The 19354-nt window shown below is 39.0% G+C and overlaps 1 protein-coding gene across 4 annotated transcripts in view; it reads left to right on the top strand.

Annotated features, from left to right (window-relative positions):
• Positions 1-19354, top strand: part of PDS5A (PDS5 cohesin associated factor A) — a 64632-nt gene that overhangs the window by 33562 nt on the left and 11716 nt on the right. For 3 of the 4 annotated variants that reach the window (XM_089525132.1, XM_089525131.1, XM_089525135.1), the window contains exons 18-30: positions 956-1061; positions 2981-3141; positions 6632-6755; positions 10749-10919; positions 11065-11133; positions 12295-12431; positions 14366-14489; positions 14693-14897; positions 15178-15292; positions 16444-16576; positions 17116-17235; positions 17978-18040; positions 18770-18915. In XM_089525132.1, the coding sequence (XP_089381258.1) occupies positions 956-1061; positions 2981-3141; positions 6632-6755; positions 10749-10919; positions 11065-11133; positions 12295-12431; positions 14366-14489; positions 14693-14897; positions 15178-15292; positions 16444-16576; positions 17116-17235; positions 17978-18040; positions 18770-18915 (1674 nt within the window). The remainder of the gene's footprint in view (positions 1-955; positions 1062-2980; positions 3142-6631; positions 6756-10748; positions 10920-11064; positions 11134-12294; positions 12432-14365; positions 14490-14692; positions 14898-15177; positions 15293-16443; positions 16577-17115; positions 17236-17977; positions 18041-18769; positions 18916-19354) is intronic. The other variant, XM_089525133.1, reaches the window with a different exon arrangement.

The raw sequence follows: 19354 nt of genomic DNA, 5'->3' as shown, positions 1-19354 counted from the left end.
ATTCTATTACTCTTTAAAAATCTCCATGGTGCTTTCTTTCCATGGTAGTTTCTGCATGTGTGTCGCTCAAACTAACATTGAAAAAAACTTCAATTTTGGAACTTTCCATTCTGTTCCTTCTGTCATCCGAAATGGACTGCACGAGGGAAAATAATTTCAAACTTAATCAAGACAAGACAGAAGTGCTCTTTGTTATTCAAAAGGCAGATCAGGGAATAAGGATTCAGCTTGTGTTAGATGTCATTACAGTCTCAATTGAAGACACAGATTCACCATTTGGGATACTCCTGGAGTCAAGGAGGCTCAGGATTTTGTAGTGTCTAGGAGTATGTTGGCACATTTCAAGCTTCTGTGCCAACTGTTGTTGTATTTGTTGTTCATTTATATAATGCCATCCATGTACATAGTGCTTTTAAAACATTTATAACTATTTCATTAATAATGTCAAATACTAAAACACAATGCTAAAATACATAAAACCCCACAGAGACACGTGGTGCAGAATAAAACAAAATCATCAGTACAGATAATCAAATATACTAAAGGTACAAAGGATTAATCTAAAATTCCAAAAGTTTTAGAAAACAGAAAAGTTTTCTATTTGGATTTAAAACTGGCGAAGGAAGGAACAGTCCACAACATTACATAGAGACGATTTCAAGAATGAGGAGCACTAAGAGAAAAAGGATGAAGCCAAGCCAAGGAGGAGAAAACCTTTGGCTGGGTTAGAAGCCTAGAAATTCCCAGAGCACAGATTTTTAACGGCTGGTAAAAAGAGATAAGAGCTGCAAGATAAGGAGGAGCTAGGCTATGCAGGGCCTTGAATGTTAGAATGGTGATTTTCAGATTATAATTTAAATATGCAAAAAGAATATTAAATTGAATATGTATGTAATAAATAAGCCTTGATTCTTCTCACCATTTGAACATGTGTATTTTTAAAAATTTCTTACAGCGCATTAGTAAAGTTGATGAATAAATCAATAGAAGGGACAGCCGATGATGAAGAGGAGGGTGTAAGCCCTGATACAGCTATTCGTTCGGGGCTTGAACTTCTCAAGGTATTCCCTGTAAAGTCAGTAAATTAGAATTACATCTAAATTAGCTGCATTCTAGTCTGTTCTGATAAATTTTCTTGCAAAGGAGTCGATTGCTGCTGCTTAAAATTTAAAATTGTTTTTCAAACTCTACTGTTCGCTTGGGGGAAAAACAGCTATGGAAAAGACTGACCTCAGTCATCCTTTTAATCTGTTGGTATATTGTTTAAGACAGTGGATTGCGACTGAATGTCATTCTCAACATTAACACAGTAAATTAAATTGTGTGAAGGCAGAGTGGGTGAAGCAGAAGAATCCATAAAGTAGGTGGAGCTTAGTATAATGTCTGGGTAGAAAATACCTGTTTCAAAAATGACCAGAAGCAGGATAAATCAGTTTAGTTTAGGAGTGAAGGAATGGGCTTGCTACATTTTGACAGAGGCAAGAGGCAATCTGAGTGCAGTGAAGGTATTTGAAGCCACACAAACAATGTTAGAACACTGGATGGCTGTAACCAGTGTGACTGTGGTAAATGATTTTGGTCTTACCAGCTTTCAAACAGGAAACCTTTGCAAAGGAACAAAGATTGTTTTTAGTTTTACAGTGAGAGGAATTGCAAACTGTGTTAAGAGATACTGCCTAGTGTAAATCAGATTAGATAATGAGTTACATTTATTCTTAATGATTATTTAGGAGCTTTGCATCTATGAACTGGGAAAGCTGTTGTAGAATGCATGAAATATTTATATCCTGATAAACTTCATTTCTTTAGTTTTCTCACTTGTGTATGTGTGTGTTTATATATTAAGTGTGTAAATTTTAATTTATTAATTTAAAAGCTTTCTTAGGCGGGTTATAGACCACTGCTTTGCGGCGGTCTCCCGCCGGCGCCATTTGCTCCATGAGGGAGCTGCAGCAGCCACACCGCGTGGCTCCCGCGCGGAGCAAAAAAGAAGCTCCATTTTGGAGCTTCTTTTTGCAGCGCCTCTATGACGTCGCGAGGCGCCTGGGGCGGACTTACGACGTCATAGACGCCGCGCGACATCTGGACACACAGCGTCCGATACGTAAAGATGGCGGTGCCCGTATGAACAGGGCGCCGCCATCTTGTACGTATTCTATACGTACTAGGGTTAGGGGGGTGCGGAAGCACCGCCCCTTCCTAACCCTAGTACGTATAGAATACGTACTAAATGGCGGTGTGTAACCCACCTTAGTTTCAGGAGCCTCTTATTTAAAAGTTCTCTTAGGCCCAAAACAGGCAGGCCGAATACAGCAGCTTTGGGGGCATGGCGGTTAGATGACGCATGCTCCCAACACAGCTGGAAGTCACTCTGAGGCCGCATGAGGTGGACCGAAGCTGCCAGCAAAAGGTGCCGATGGCTCATTTGGAATTGCTGTGGTGGCCCACTTCACTAGTGGGCTGTCCAGTCACCACAGTCTTGGGCTGATCGGGACTGGTTCAGCCTCTGGCTGTTCCTTTTCACCCGTCTGCTTCGGTTCATAGATTCAGGAGCTGTTTCTTATGTGGCATGGGTTTAGAGAAGCAGAAGCTTCAAAGCCCACTAGTTTCATAATTCTGAGCTTTGAAATAGCTTTGAATGCATTTATAAATATATCATTTTTAAAAATGAAAAACATGAATTTTGAAAATTGTATATATCCTGGCATAATACATAATCACCTACCCCTGGTTGTTATTAAGGTAGAGTACAAGGATTTTGTCTAGCACTGCACAAGCAGACTACTTCAGGAAATGTGCAACTGTATACTGAAATTTCTCTGCTTCATGGATAGAGAGCCTTTAATGTGCTTAATGCTAACCCTTCTTTTAAACTAAGCAAGCACATATGGAAAATGTGTGTAGATTTATAGCCTACCATTATGCAGTTATTCAGAATGCTTTCATTAAAATGCCTTTTGGTTTTGATATGTATCCATAGGTTCTGTCTTTCACGCATCCTACCTCGTTCCACTCTGCAGAGACATATGAATCTCTCCTGCAGTGCCTCAGGATGGAAGATGATAAGGTAGCAGAGGCAGCCATTCAGATATTCAGAAACACTGGCCACAAAATAGAAACAGATCTGCCTCAGATAAGATCGTGAGTGCATTTCTCCACATATCAAAAGTGTTGGGGACCCCCCCATTTGCCGCAATATTTCAACATATTGCTGCATAATCCTATTTTCTTGCTGATGCAGATATGGACAGTTTTGCTATCTATTATTACATCTCTTAATTTGCGGTTATCATGAGATGATCGGAGTGGACCTGAGTGCACATAACAAATCTTCTTGCTTTTACATTAAAAACATGTTGGCCCTGTGGCCTAGATGGGATAAAAGTGGGAAATTTTATTACAGTGAGATTACAAGATAAAATTAGGTAAACGTTAGTATTTGGCCTTAATAAAAGTGTCCTAGACAGCTTTTTAGGAGGAAAGGGAAAGGGTTTTTATTTTATTTTTTTATAGAGGACTGTATGTGCATCTGGACTTTCTGTTTGTCTTCAGCCCTACAGCCCACAAATGTCCTATCTGGAAGCTCTCCGACCCATCTGAATCAGATTTTGTGAAGGGCTGCAGTAGGAAAGGGAAACAGTTACTGAAGGAGCAGTTTTGCTAATAGGAAAATAAAAGAATTAAATGGCTATCACTATATATATTTTTATAAGGAAAGATATTTTTATATTGGTAGATGTGTACGTCCTTAGTTGAATGAGTTCCTGTCTTCAAAATGAGCACTTTTCCAAAGATTAATTTGTTAGGCCATACATTGGTTTATGTCTTAAGATAGTTGGCAGATCATGTTCATGAAATGTGGACTAACAAAAAATTGTGAGAATTGAAGAGAACACAGGCTATGGGAGATGGCCAATGGTTTGTGTCAAAGTAACTTATTAGACTGTGTGGCTGGAATCAAATGTTGTACAGTGGTCCCTTCTTTTACACGCAGGATCTGTTCCGGACCCACCCCCTCGCATAAAAGAAATCCCACGTATGCTTGAGCCCCATTAGAAGTAATGGGGCTAATGCTCGCAGCAGCGTACATGCACCACGGGCGTGTGCACCATTGCCCTTTCCGGCACACAGAATCCTGTTGTTACTGCCCCATCAGCAGTCCTTTGTGCACCCTTAAAAGCTTGCTTGCCATCTAGAACAGGAATTTTTTGGCACCACAGAAGGCTGCACCTGGAGGGGAAAGAGAAGGAAGTCTCAGTTCCATTGGCATTGGAAGTCTGAAGTATGCTGTTGGACCTTGTGAACTGAATGCAAGTTGTTTGTAAAAGCAATCAATCATATAGCAGGCTTCATATTCACTCAGCATGTACAAAGAAAAACAACATGTTGAATTATCTGTAAGAACTTGAGTTGCTGTTAGATATATCATATTTTTTTTCTTGAGAATGAAGAAAAAACCTGATAACAATTGAGAAAATATTAGCGTATGGGGAAAACAGAAAATAATTAACCATGAAGATAAATGCTTAATTGTTAAAAGGTTTTGGAAACAATATATAGATAGTAGAAAAACGTATCCTTTTATTTCTGTGGTTTTGAACACACAGTATACGAATGTTGCATTTATCTTTTATACTAGATAATACTATTTAACGGAAACCATACGTGTTCAGATGAGTTACAGTGTGCTTTATCATCTGAAATCCAGAATTATATCTTTACATACTTTCCGTTTAACTCTTGGAGGACTGGTTAAAATGGCCACAGTAGTGTGTTGCCATGAATACAAACACACATATACATTTATTTTAAAAACCCTGTACAGTGCACCTTTTGTATATGCATCCAGGAAAAAATGTGGGACCTCAAGTACCATTGCTTTTATGGTGGTGCGCTCCCACACGCTGTGCTGAGTGTGTGCTGCAGGCCTGCATGTTATTAAAAGTGCTGGGACTTGCCATCTGTGTGACCTTGAGTCTGCGTATTGCGAGCCCACGTATGGCGTAGGCATGCTGTAATAGTAAATGCTAAATAGTACAGGGATGGGAATTGTGTGATTCATGGCTATATACAATCTTTTGGAGAACAAGTGTAGCCCTTGGGAGCCTTGTAAATCTCCACTCCCCAGGTTTTTTTTGACACTGACAAAACTTAAACTGGAAGAAGGTTTGGCTAAATGATGCTGTTTTAACAGTGGCTTCATCTACACTACAGAAATAATCTGCATTGACACCTCTTTAACTGTCATGATTCAATGTTATGGACTTCTGGGAAATGTAGTTTATTGTGGCACCAAAGCTCACTGATAGAAAAGGCTAATTGTCTCACAAAATTACAGTTCCCAGAATTTCATAGTACTGAGCCATGGCTGTTAAAGTGGTGTCAACCTGGATTATTTCTGCAGTGTGGATGCAGCCAGCAATTTTCCTCCATTCCCCCCACCCAAGAAGCACCCAGAATTACTTGGACTGGTGTCATATTATCTTTGGTCCCCCCAAATGGTAGAGGCATGATGTGGCTATTTGGAGCTATGGAGGAAGCCAGCTTGGTGTGGTGTAGCCCTTGAAACCTTGGAGTGTGTCCAGTGTTGATTTAGAACTTTCTGTATATATGATAGTGGAGATTTAGGCTTCAAATAGACAGCCCAAAAGAGCCGCTATTGAGCTGCATTGGGGGCATGGTGATCAGATGACGCATGTCCTGAACGTGGGCAGAAACCACCAAAGAACTGGCCCAAAAAGGAGTGATAAATTATTAGTTCTTTTTGGAATCTGGCTCAGGACCTGGATCAAGGCTGGATGCATATGGCTGCCATGGGCCTAAGACAAACAGTGGTGGCACAGTCCTTGCACGGACCTTTTGTGCTGTCTGCTTTGCTCTGTACTGGAAGATGAAAAGAGTATACAGTTGGCCCTCTGTTTTCAGACCCACCCCCCCCCCGCTTGCACATATTCAAGCCTCATAGGCTTGAATGAGGCGCCATTGGAGGCAGCGGAGGTTGCCTCCCCACCAGTAATCGAGGGCGCAGATCCAAAATCCTCGAGTTAGGAACGACTGTATATGTTTTATATTGCCACTAAATCCACATAAATATTCAGGATAATGATTAAATTAGACCGGCACATGTTCAATACTGGAAGATGTATATTGATATCACAAAAATGTAGTGTCTAAGAAAAGATGGGGGGGGGGAATAAAATCAATGGGTGGTGTATCTAAGTTTTGCCTTAACAAAAATACTGCTGTCTCTCGAATGGTGTGGGATGTGGCGTGGGTGGGGGTCTAAGGCAGAAATGCAGCAGAAATAAGGGTTGCACATTTTGCAAGAACAGAACTTTTTGTAAGGCACATTCTGTATCTTAGACTTTTTGATGTGTAATAACGCAAGAAAAAATAACTGGCTGTCACCCTATCACATTAATTTGGGTGATTGGGTGGGGTTGAAAATGATGTTCATTAACAGTGCATTTGAACTCCTTTTTACACACAAAACTTTTGCTGCAAGTTTAATTTTACAGTTTTATATTCTGTGATGCTGGGGTATTTCTGAAAAGGTTGGGCTGACTTCACTGAAATAGTTCAATAATGAGGGTTTTTTTCCTTTCTGTTCATGTGTGTTACATCTGTGCAGAACTCTAATCCCTATTTTACATCAGAAAGCAAAGAGAGGAACACCTCACCAAGCAAAACAAGCTGTCCATTGTATACATGCCATATTTTCAAATAAAGAGGTTCAGCTTGCACAAATCTTTGAGGTAGGTTGCTTTACTTACCTGAAGATTGAGTAACCATTATTGGGCCTTGTGGGAATTACTGTTTGTACAATCCAGGGAGATATAATTGTATAGTAATGAATAAATTTCATTTCACAAAAAGGTAGTATAAACAAGCACTAAGTAGTGTTTTGGTCCTTGGATCATAGAACCATATGTTGGACATGGTCTCATAGGCTATTGGGTTCAACACAATGCTTAGTGCAGGATCACCAGCTAAAGCATCTTCAACAGGCAGCTGTCCAGTCTGTTTTTAGAGATGTCCAGAGAATGAGACCCCACCATCTTTCTATGCAATTGGTTCCATTGCCAAACCGTTCTTACTGTCAAGAAGTTCTTTCTAAAGATCAATCAAAATCAACCCCCCTATAACTTAAAACCGTTACATCTGGTCATATCCTCTGGATCAGCAGAGAATAATACTACTCCCTTCTCTCTGACAGACCTTGAGGTGTTTAAAGAGTGCAGTCATGTCACCCCTCAGTTTTGTCTCCACCAAACTGAACATGCTCAGTTCCTTCAATCTTTCCTCATATGTTTTGTTCTCCATACATCTTATCATACAAGTTGCCCTTCTATGAACCTACTCCACCTTGTCTATATCCTTCTTAAAATGAAGCATTAAAAACAGAATGCAGTACTCTACATAAGACTCGACCAGCGCATAATATAACAGTACTATTACTTACATCAGATTGGAAACTGTGCTTCTACTAATTCAAGCTAGACTAGCATTTGCCTTCTTTGCTGCAGCACCACATTTCTGATTCATATTCAGCTTAGGGTTAACAATAATTACAAGGTCCTTTTCACACAGTCCATGTATCCCCCATCTTATACCTGTGTATTTGGTTTTTGTGGTGTAAATGTAGAATTTTACATTGTCTCTATTGAATTTCAATTTATTAATTTCTGCTCAGTTTTCTAGTTTATATTCTTTAGTGTCCTTTAGAATTCTTTTCTTATCTTCCAATGTGTTCCCCTTCCCAGTTATGTATCATCTGTGAACTTGATAAGGATTCCCTCCATCAAAATCATTGATATAAATGTTGAAGAATAATATTCCTAGCACAGAATCCTGAGGCACTCAGCTGAAGACCTCCTTTCAGTTTGAAATGCAGCCATTAATAACATTCCACCATTATCTTGGTCATTCTCTTATTTTGAACATATTTGAAACAAACTCTTCTTGTTGATCCCTGCTTCCCTGTCCAATCATAACTACAAGGTGGACTGAACACAAGTACAGGAATTGCCCCCAAGAGTTTTATCTTTAGAATGCTTCACAAATTCATTGCAGAATCGTCATCAAGAAACTGATTATACTCCCCTTTTACCTTGATTTAACTAGCACTCACACTTTTTTTCACAGAAGAGCTTTGCAGGATGTTTTGTAGTTCCAAAATTAGCTTTCTTTGTGACCATTGCTCCTGTGTGATTGAGACAATAGTGTGTGTTCAGTCATAGTTTACATGACCTGTGCTCCATCTGTCACCCAGGCAGTTTGATTGGCCAAAGCTCGAGGTAGCCAACTTGAACAGTCCTGGGTAGAAACTCACATCCCCATCACCTACTGTGGGTTGCAGTGTGTCCCAAAGTTGCAAAAATGCTGCAAAATTCAAGAAATTAAAATTGGAAGTGACCAGACAGACATTCTATTTTGATTTTTGGTGTGTGGGGTGTGTATATCAGGCTTCTGGCCATCACCATCCATTAGAATGCCAAACAGCCATTTCTAGAGGCCTCTAGGAGCAGCAAAATACATTTTTTCCAAGTTTAAAAAAATGATGCATTGTGCATGGGGAGTGTGGACACCAAAAAAGGCTTGGGATGAAATGTGAAACTCAGGGACCTTGCTTTAGCCATCACTTTTGTAAATTGATTGAAAAACTAAGGAAGGTTCCTGCTTCTACAGGGCTAGAAATGGCACTCTGAATGATAATGTTAATAGCCCATATCATCTCACAATTTCATGTAAGATGTGGGCATTAATAGGAGTCCTGCCATGTTAGTCATTTCATAAGGTTCTGGGGAATAAAATAAATAATAAATAACTTTATTTATATACCGCCCTTCGAAACATCAGGGCGGTTAACAGCAATATTCAATACAATTTATAAAAACAATACCATTAAAACAGTAATAAAAGAACTTGTGCCAGATCATAAACAACTGACAGAGGGGGGAAGAGGACTCTCAGGGCAAAGAATCAGGGGTAAGCCTGCTTGAAAAAGAATGTTTTTAGCCCCTTCTTAAATTGGGCCAGGGAGGTTGCTGAACGGAGCTCGATGGGCAGCAAGTTCCAGAGGGTGGGGGCCGAGATGGAAAAGGCCCTTCTAGTGGTGTTAACCAATCTAGCCTCCGGAACTCTTAACAAATGCTGCCCGGTGGATCTGAGTGTGCGGGGCGGATTGTACGGAGAGAGGCGGTCCTTTAAGTACCCTGGGCCCAAGCCATTTAGGGCTTTATAGGTTATAACCAACACCTTGTATTGCGCCCGGAAGCGAATAGGCAGCCAATGTAGGTCTTTTAAGACCGGTGTTATATGACTGGTCCTAGATGTATTAGTGACCAGTCTTGCTGCCATATTCTGCACTAATTGCAGCTTCCAGGTATGGTACAAGGGTTGCCCCATGTAGAGCGCATTGCAGAAATCCAACCGAGAGGTTACCAGAGCGTGTACCACTGTTTCTAGGTCCCCCTGGCTCAGGTAGGGACGCAGCTGGCGTATCCGCCGAAGCTGATAACAGGTGCTCCTGACCGTTGCGTCCACCTGAGATGTAAGGTGGAGCGACGAGTCGAGGAGCACCCCCAGACTGCGTACAGAGTCCCTCACGGGAAGCGTGATCCCATTCAGGACAGGTGGAACCACCGCCATCCCTGGGCCAGGAGAACCTATCACAAGTACTTCCGTTTTCTCTGGATTCAAGCTGAGTCTGTTTTCCCTCATCCAGCCCATTACCGACTCCAGACAGGCCACGAGAGGAGAGATGCCATCCCCGGTCACTGCATCAGTCGGAGACATAGAGAAAATTATTTGGGTGTCATCAGCGTACTGATAACCCTGCGCCCCATGTCTCCGGATGATCTCTCCCAGCGGTTTCATGTAAATGTTGAAAAGCATGGGAGACAGAATGGCTCCTTGAGGGACCCCAGATGTTAGGGGTCTCTTGTCGGAGCACACGTCTCCCAGCTGCACCATCTGGAAGGGTGATCCTACTCTTCGTCCTTCCTCTACAGGAACAGGATAAGTAATAGTACACTAAACTTCACTGCTGGTTAATCCATGAGGTAAAATAACCCCCTACATCAGTGGTGGCGAACCTATGGCATGAGTGCCAGAAGTGGCACTCAGAGCCCTCTCTGTGGGCACACACGCCATCACTTCAGCACAGAATCCGCCAGAGTTTGTTACAAGAAAGTCAGAGGGACATGGCACTTTACAATAAATAAGTTGGTTTTGGGTTGCAGTTTGGGCACTCAGTCTCTAAAACGTTTGCCATCACTGCCCTACATCATAGAATCATATCCAGTCCATCGTGTAGATATTCCCAACATATTGTGTGTGCTTTGTCAGTGATCTTTTGTGTCAGGGCTTTGGTGTCGAAAAAATTCTGATCTAGCTAAGCAAACAAGACTAGCCATGAATGCACATGTCCCTAGAGACTGCAGTGTTTAGATTCTCCTGAAGCCATTACCACCAGTTTTATCCATGTGCTTATTGGATAGTGGCATGGGCACTGTACCATCAACATCCCCCTTCTGTCTCTCATTCTCAGACCTGGCCTGAACCTTGTACATATGGAAAGCTGAAGCTGTCAGATGATATTAATTATTAATATTTAGTCCAAACTGGGTAGTTGAATAGAGTATATTGCATTTCAGGTTTTGAGATGTATACTTTAAATGTCAGTACACAGTTTTGGAAATAATATCTCTTAATTGACAATTCATGTTTTGTTTCTTCTTTTCCAGCCTCTAAGTAGAAGTTTGAATGCTGATGTTCCAGAGCAGCTTATAACTCCACTAGTTTCTTTGGGTCACATTTCCATGTTGGCACCAGATCAGTTTGCATCGCCAATGAAATCTGTAGTTGCAAATTTCATTGTAAAAGATCTCCTGATGAATGACAGGGTAGGTTTCAAGGTAATATAATGAGACCATATGGAATGAACTATGCAAATATGAGTGTGAGAAGAAGCAAAATTATATTAAAATTCTCTTAAGTAACATAGTTGTACATTTTTCTTAGAACTTTTCTGTAAATAAAATCTTGTAAAAATCTTTGCAGTCTACAGGTGAGAAGAATGGGAAGTTGTGGTCACCAGATGAAGAGGTTTCTCCAGAGGTTCTAGCAAAAGTAGGTTAATATTTTCTCTTGGGATGTTAGGTAGACATTTTCTGCAAAATTATTCCTGTACATTCCCCTCCCCCTTCTGATTAGGAACATGATGAAATAATTTGGATCATGCTCCAGTTCATTCTGGATTGCTCCTCACCTGACCCAGATTGCACCTCCTCCTGTTCATTTCTCAGCAGCTAGAATGTTTCTGTTTCTTCATACATCTGTGTATGAACTGTGAGTTCTGCTCTAGTAAAGAAGTCTGTATCTCTTTTATCTTTCTTGACCAGTATATTAATCAAGGAGTAAAATATTATTTTTTTAGTCACTAAACAAAAAGAGCACACAGTAGTGGGAGGGGGAACGGAACAAATACAACTATAAACTAGAAAGGGCTTCTATGTCCCCATGCAAATAAGCATTTCACTGGGGCTTTTTTTAAGAGATTCTTTCCCTTCACTCTCTAAATGGGAGTCCCTCTCAATCAAAAACAGGTGGTTGTTTGATTTTCTATGCTGAATACAAAATGAGAATGTATCTAATGAATGAATAAAGCTCCAAATAAATAAACCTTTCTATTTATAGCAATATTAAAATAACACTGAAATGCAAAGTGGCTAAAACACACTATATTGCAGCATAAGCTAGCACATGAAAGGAAACAGAATACAATTTCACCTATACAGTACATACAAAACTAAATGTGCTTTGACAGAGAAAAAAAACATGTGCAGCTCCAGAAGAAAGGAATAGGAATGGGGGCAGGGAGAGCCTTAACGTCTATCAAATAAATGACTTTGAGAAGCTTGCGTGGAAATCAATTTGTTGAAAAAAACCTCTTCAGTTCAATTTGTTGAAAACTTCAAGTTTGAAAGAAAACTTAAACAATATCAGTTAAAGAATTGATTCACTTTTTTTTAATTTTTGTCTTCGTACTAATTCTGCGAATATATGCTGAAATAGATAATACAGCAAGTTAACGGAAGTATTTTGAGACACCTGATAGGAAAAGCTTCATTTTTTTCCAGTCTCATTTTTGCATGATGTGAGTAGTATGCACATGCACACTTTTCTCCAGTTTTGAAATTAAGGGCATAATTAAGGATGCTTTTTACCTGTATTATGTCTACATAGAATTGGTACACTGTATAACTCTTCACAATTCTTATCTATTAATAGGTTCAAGCAATTAAACTTCTAGTACGTTGGCTCTTGGGTATGAAAAACAACCAGTCAAAATCTGCAAATTCCACACTACGGTTATTATCAGCGATGTTGGTCAGTGAAGGAGACTTGACAGAACAGAAGAGAATCAGGTAACAGGTTTTTGAAAATTATTTTGAGTTTATTCTAGGAAGATTCATATTTATGCCCCAGTGCAGGAGGGGCCATTCATAGCTTCCACAGGTGGGTTCCCTTTTTAGACTGGAAATGTGGATGCAGAGTAGATAGAGTAGATATCAAATATTCCATGCAATACTGCTTCCTTGCACCTAAGTGTGGTTTAGACAAGCCCTCTGATTTGTCTTGCAATATGAGTAGGATCATGCAGTCTTTTGAAAGCATCAGGTAGTATACACACTAGAGAACAAATAAATGAGCAGTTTTAAAGGGAGCTGGAAAGGGAGCTTCATGTGATGTTCATTTTCAATTTACTGTATATCCCACCTTTATCCAGACATGGACCCAAGGTGGCTCAGGCCATAAATTAAAACAAACTATGGCTAAAAAGTAATGGCTGAAATAAAAAGTTTTAAAATAATTAAACTATCCTATTAAAAGTAGGACTAATTTGAAATACTTTAAGGATATTTAAAATGTAACAGTGTTAATAAAAGTAGAGGCTGGCCTATAATTTAATGTTGCTTCTGCAACAATTGCATAATAGCCAAAGGTGTGTCTAAATAAAAGGTTTCCACATGCTGGCAGAACGAAAGCAGAGAAAGGATCAACCTAATGCTCCATGTGAGAGAGAGCCACAACCTAGGAAAGCCACTGAGAAGGTACTGTCATGCCTCCTCACCAGATGTGCCTGTGACAGTGATGGGACCAAGACACACACCCCCTCCTGCCCCAAGGATCTTAAATGTAGGTAGATAAAGTCTTTCAGACAGTCTGGATAGTTCTGTTTCAGAGATGAGCAAAATGTGGCCTACACTGTTTTTTTGCAGCTCTGAAGCACCCCCTTTAAAAAAATAAAATGTATCTCTCCCCATCTGTCACTAAGAAGCAATGCCAAACTGCTAAATACACTAATACAGTGGAATTGACTAGCATACTCAAATACTTTGTCACTCACCAAAAACTTTTATTTTGCAAGTACTTTGAAATCCTTCCCTGGTCAACTGGAACAGGAAACTTTTAGTATGTTGCTTCTTCTGCCACTGCTATTGTCTATGCTTCTTTACCATAGTAAGTTAATTTACAGTTCATGGTTTTCCTTTGGACATGAAACCCTTGGTTAGTTGGCCAGCTGGGAATATGCACTTCCTGCTGCACAGAAATTGTCACTTCTTTTCTGTATAGTTCAAACTGAGTAGGAATTAAGGCTATACAGTGGTACCCCGGGTTACGAAATTAATTCGTTCCGCCGCCGCTTTCGTAACCCGGAAACTTTCGCTAGCCGAAATGCCCTTAGGCGCTAATAGCGAAAGCCGCGATTCCGTGTGAAATCGCGCCGAAAAGCACCAAATTTTTTTTCATAACCCGAAATAACCTTCGTAACCCGGAAAAATATTTTTAAATGGATTTTTTTCGTAACCCGGAAATTTCGTAAGGCGGCGCATTCGTATCCCGGGGTACCACTGTATAGAACAAGCACTTATTACATTTAGTTTTAACAGATTTGTAAGAATTGTGCCACCTGCAACAGAAATGGCACCAAACATGTAGTAGGCTTTGTCACTTAGCCTTCTCATCTGCTGTTTAGGCTACCATATTGTTTGGAGAGGTGCATGATCATGCCACCATACATATAATGTTCTGGTAGATATGTAACCACTTATCAGAAGGACAATTTGGCCTTCAGTGTGGCCTAAGCGTAAAGAGGTCTAACAAAACAGCCTAAATTTGATAATGGACACCTGAAATGTGCTAGTTGACACTGTCTTTTACATGACAGTGTTGAAAGTCTGGTTTAGCCAGAAGTAGTGGTTTTTGTTTGACATAGATTTTTCATACTGCTGATGCATCTTTAGACATGGGTATAATTTCTGAAAGAAAGGAAGATTTTTTTTTCTTTTTTATGCAGCAAATCTGACATGTCCCGTCTACGACTGGCTGCTGGCGGTGCCATAATGAAACTTGCACAAGAACCTTGTTACCATGAAATTATTACCCCAGAGCAGTTCCAACTCTGTGCACTGGTCATTAATGTAAGTAACTGTTTTGAAAGCTATGACAATTAAATCAGGAGGGGACATTTCCTATGATAAAACTTGTGTTCATTGCAGATTATTATGCTGTATATAAATATATTTTTAAATGTTGCAGAATTACATATGCAGGAGTTTTCTTTTAACCTGATGGTCTGCTTTAGTTTGCTTCATTGCATTCATCATGTTCTTTTTTCTTGCAGGATGAATGCTACCAGGTGAGACAGATATTTGCTCAGAAGCTGCATAAGGCACTGGTAAAATTACTGCTCCCATTGGAGTACATGGCAATATTTGCACTGTGTGCCAAAGATCCTGTAAAAGAAAGGAGAGCCCACGCGAGACAGTGCTTACTTAAAAATATAAGCATACGGCGAGAATACATTAAGCAGAATCCTATGGCCAATGGTTAGTAAATTTAGTTAGAACTAAAATGGTCTCTCATATAATATTTTTATTCCAAATAATTTGTTTGGTCATCTATAAGAAATAAGCAATAACATTAGTATATCCATTGAGATACCACTCTTAAATTCTTTACTTTAAAGAACTTTTCTTATAAAATACAGTAGATGATATAGATATTTCCTGTTAGCATAATAGCAAAAAATTACACACTCCAGTGATTTATATGTGTCTGTCTATATGCTGATTGCTAATGCAGTTTTTTAATATAATGTTATTTCAGAAAAACTATTATCCCTGCTGCCTGAATATGTGGTACCATACATGATTCACTTGCTTGCTCATGATCCAGATTTTACGAAACCTCAAGATGTTGATCAACTTCGTGATATCAAAGAGTATGTGTCATTCTTTACCAGATGCTTGACAAAGTGTGGCTCTAAATGCTCTCTGATGTGATATGCCTGGACATTCTCTAAACCCACACTTAATTTATTGATTGTAAACAGAGAACAGTATCTGTGCTTTCACCAGCCTGCCTACACAATACTAGGAATTGTTTATTTTATTTCTTTTCAAGGATTTATATCCCGCCTTTCTCCCACAGCGGGATTCAAGACGGATAATAGTTGAGGAACGCTCGTTTTGGTAGTTAGATCCAGACTATTTAAGAGACTGTATCTCCCCATATGAACCTGCTAGAGCCCTAAGATCTTCAGAGGTAGACTTTCAGTCCTGCTACTATGACAGGCTCACTTGGTGAGGACACTAGAGAGAGCCTTCTCGATGGCAGCTACCACCCTCTGGCATGACCTTCCACAGGATGCTAGGCTGGCCTCCTCCCTGTTTGCCTTTCACTGGCAAGAAAAAACATTTGTATTTATACAGGTTTTTAAATATATAAACAAGACAAACAAATAAAAGTGGTTTTTTATGGGAGTGTTTTAGTTATGTTTTTAACTTTCCTGTGTTTTTGTGTTAATTTTAATACTGTTTTATCTAGATGATTTTAATTGTTGTTTAAATTTTTATTGTAAAGACTTTTAAAATGCTTTTATGTTGTGGTCTGGCTTGAGTCCCATTCTGCAAAAAGACAGCATAGAAATGAAATAAATAATAAAATTGGTAGTTCTTGCTTATGGATTCTCATGAATTCTGCGAAGTTCTGAATGTCATCTAGATCTAGTTTTCAAGCTGTCTCTTTGTCCCTGTTACTGAAACAACCTACAATAAAATTAAAAACTCTAAAAAGTAAGGAGGCTCTCCTGACTTCACTAGAGCCATAACAATAGAATTAATAGCACTATCATACCTGCCAGCCCTCTCCATTTGGGCAAGTTTCATTGTTGACCTCTGCATTGGCTCTTCAGATCATTTCAGACACTCAGAAATTAAGATGTAAATACATAATAATTATTTATTAGAAAAATTTCCTTCCTATTTCCTTCCTTTGTCCTAACTTGGATTCCTCACATCATAGAATCAGTGGGGTTGCTGGATTAGTGGTGTTATGGGTTTCATGGCATTTGATTATTTTGTGTTTTATCAGGTGCCTATGGTTCATGCTAGAAGTCTTAATGACAAAGAATGAAAACAACAGCCATGCCTTCATGAAAAAGATGACAGAAAGTATCAAACTTACAAGAGATGCACAGTCACCAGATGAGCCAAAGGCAAATGAAGTAAGGAATATGAAAAGAGAAGGGTTTTTTAAGACCTTACATGAACAAGATAGACAGAATGAGTCAGAAGAAGCACTAAGCCAAAATTCCTCATTTCTTTATGGAGAGTTATAGTTAGCACAAAAAAATTAATCTTGCAGAATATTGTTAATTTGAAACAAGGATAAATTGGGAACAATTCCCATAAAATGGTATATGCTTTAATTTAAATGAGATGCATATTATAAAAGCTGGTAACTAGAATTGTTGCCAGCATTTTCTACAGGAGTAGCTATGTAATTCAGTCTTGTGAATTTGAAGATGAACAAATGTATTATAATTTAAATTATAGTAGTATCAAGTGTTAGGTGTTTTTTTTTAAAGCATGTTTTCCTTTCAGGCACTTGTGGAAAATAAGCACCTATGCTTGCTTGGTTTATAGCATAAAATAAGTTCTTAATATAGTTGTCTTAGCTGATTTCTAGATGTAATAGAGTTAACATAGTCTTCTAACTTAAAATTACTAATTTTAAACTTAATTATTATCTTTTTCTTTTCAGAAACTCTATACTGTATGTGATGTGGCTCTGTGTGTAATCAACAGCAAAAGCGCTTTATGTAATGCAGATTCGCCAAAGGATCCTGTATTGCCAACCAAATTTTTTACACAACCTGAGAAGGTAACTTTGTGACATTACAAAAATAAATCTAGGACTTTTGCATTTAGATAGTTATCAAAATATGTTCCTATTCATTTCCTCTCCAGAGAAAAAAGAATGCTACAAAATTTGTCTTTTGCAGATGTTCAGAAATACCAAATCTGTATCTGTGATTGCTATGTTATATTTTTAATTGCCAAAGCAAATGAAAAACAAGCTGTATATGCCTAACATGTGAAATCAATAATATTTGTCCATAGAGACTATAATATAATGCCCAAACTGTTAAAATGTTAATTGTTTAGTTTTAGTAGCTCAGAGCATAGCACATTTTTCTTCAGTATCCTTTAAAAATTTGGATTCATGCACTGTTGACGTTCTACTCCATTGCCAGTAAATAGAACCTCTCATCTCATTGAAGGTTCTACACTTATCCTGGGGAATTTTTAATGTTTTCCTACGGAACATCTTCTGTGTCCTATCGTAAATTGCTTCTGAAATGTTTCCATTTCAAAAGCAGTTTGTTGTGCAATGTGAATAGCCGTTGTTGGGTAGTAGGAGAGAAAGAGCAGGGGGGAAAGTCCTGTTGAATTCCTGACCCACTTCTTCAGTTGAAAATTAGTTAATTAAAATAAACTACATAAATTCTAATTTGGAAAGACTAGAAAGAGTTTCAGATTTTGTGTGCTTCCATCAAATTACATACTCTATCTTGAAAGTATTAAACATAAAAAATAACATCCTTTTTTTCTTTTTCTTGAAGGATTTTTGCAATGACAGGAATTATATTTCAGAGGAGACAAGAGTTCTTCTTTTAACAGGAAAGGTATTGTTTGTAACCCAGTTACTACAAACACATGGAATTAAGCGCAATGGGGATAGCATGAACACACTTACTTAAGTAAATCCCTTTGACTTCAGTGAGATTTACTTCTGAGTAAACAAATTTAGAATTACATTGTGTCCGTCCTAAGCAATCCATAGGTATGGGGGTGGAGTATATTTTATTTTCTGCATCTGTATTTGAATCTGAGGGGATAGTTGTGTTCAGTAGAATATCAGGGGAAATAATCCTGGGACAATACGCTTTTAGATCATTTTAGAACTTTCTCTTTTCTGGTTAAATGCCTGCAGCCACACACTCACAAACCACAAGGTTGTGAGTTCAATACCAGCCAGGGACTGTGGGTCAACTCAGCTTGGCATCCTTCCGTAGGTCACTAAAATGAGTACCCAGCTTGTTGGGGACAATTAGCTTAAATTTTGTAAACCGCTTAGTACATTGGTAAGTGGTATAGAAATGTACCTGATGTTGCTATTGCTAGAGGGATATATGAAGGTTTTTCAATATAATTTTAAGGCTATCTTGCATTTGGGCTTTAAATAACTGTTACAAGTGCCTGTGAATTTAGCTGTGTTTCAAGCAGCCAGTTTAAATGCTAAAACCACTGTATTACTTTAACGTAGAGAAGAATTCTAAATAAAGTTGGTAAACTGTAAATGGCATGTGTGGTTATATTTCAGACTTAATTAAGCCTATTTTTGTACATTTTAGCCTAAACCAACTGGTGTATTAGGTGCAGTAAATAAACCTTTATCTGCAACTGGAAGGAGACCATATATCCGAAACACAGGATCAGAAACTGGAAGCAATAACAGTGTAAACTCAGAGCTGAGCTCTCCTGCAGGAAACAAATCAAGGTATACTACTTTTCAGTAACAGATTGTGGCAAATCCAATAACTGTCTGCTCCTGTACCTATAACAGTGGTCTAGGTGGTGATTGTGTTTTTACCCTCAGGTGTACAAGGGCAACTAGAGGCTCCCAGATGCAGTTCACACAAAGAAACACATGCACACACATAATGTGTGGTGTGTGTTATAGGGGTGTGGTAGTGAAATGTTTGGCTGATCTTGCACACTCCAAGAAGGAGAAGAAGCAGCTTTCAGCTGGTTCTTTGCCCTGTGAGTGCAAGGACAGTGGGACCAGGTCTGGGGGCACGTCTTTAGTTAACCAGCGACTGGGAGGAGCTATATCTGAGCATCTCCAATTGCCCTTCCACTCGAGTTAAAGAAAGGTACAAGGAGATATAGGATATCTCTTTTGGCAGGATTCTTAAATGTATTTGCACTTGCAAACT

This window comes from Sceloporus occidentalis, unplaced genomic scaffold (genome assembly GCF_023333645.1).
Source record: "Sceloporus occidentalis isolate IW3139 unplaced genomic scaffold, rSceOcc1.0.p SCAF_5, whole genome shotgun sequence".
Classification (NCBI taxonomy): Eukaryota; Metazoa; Chordata; class Lepidosauria; order Squamata; family Phrynosomatidae; genus Sceloporus; species Sceloporus occidentalis.
Note: the sequence above shows the minus strand (reverse complement) of the source record. Positions and strands in the feature narration are given on the sequence as shown.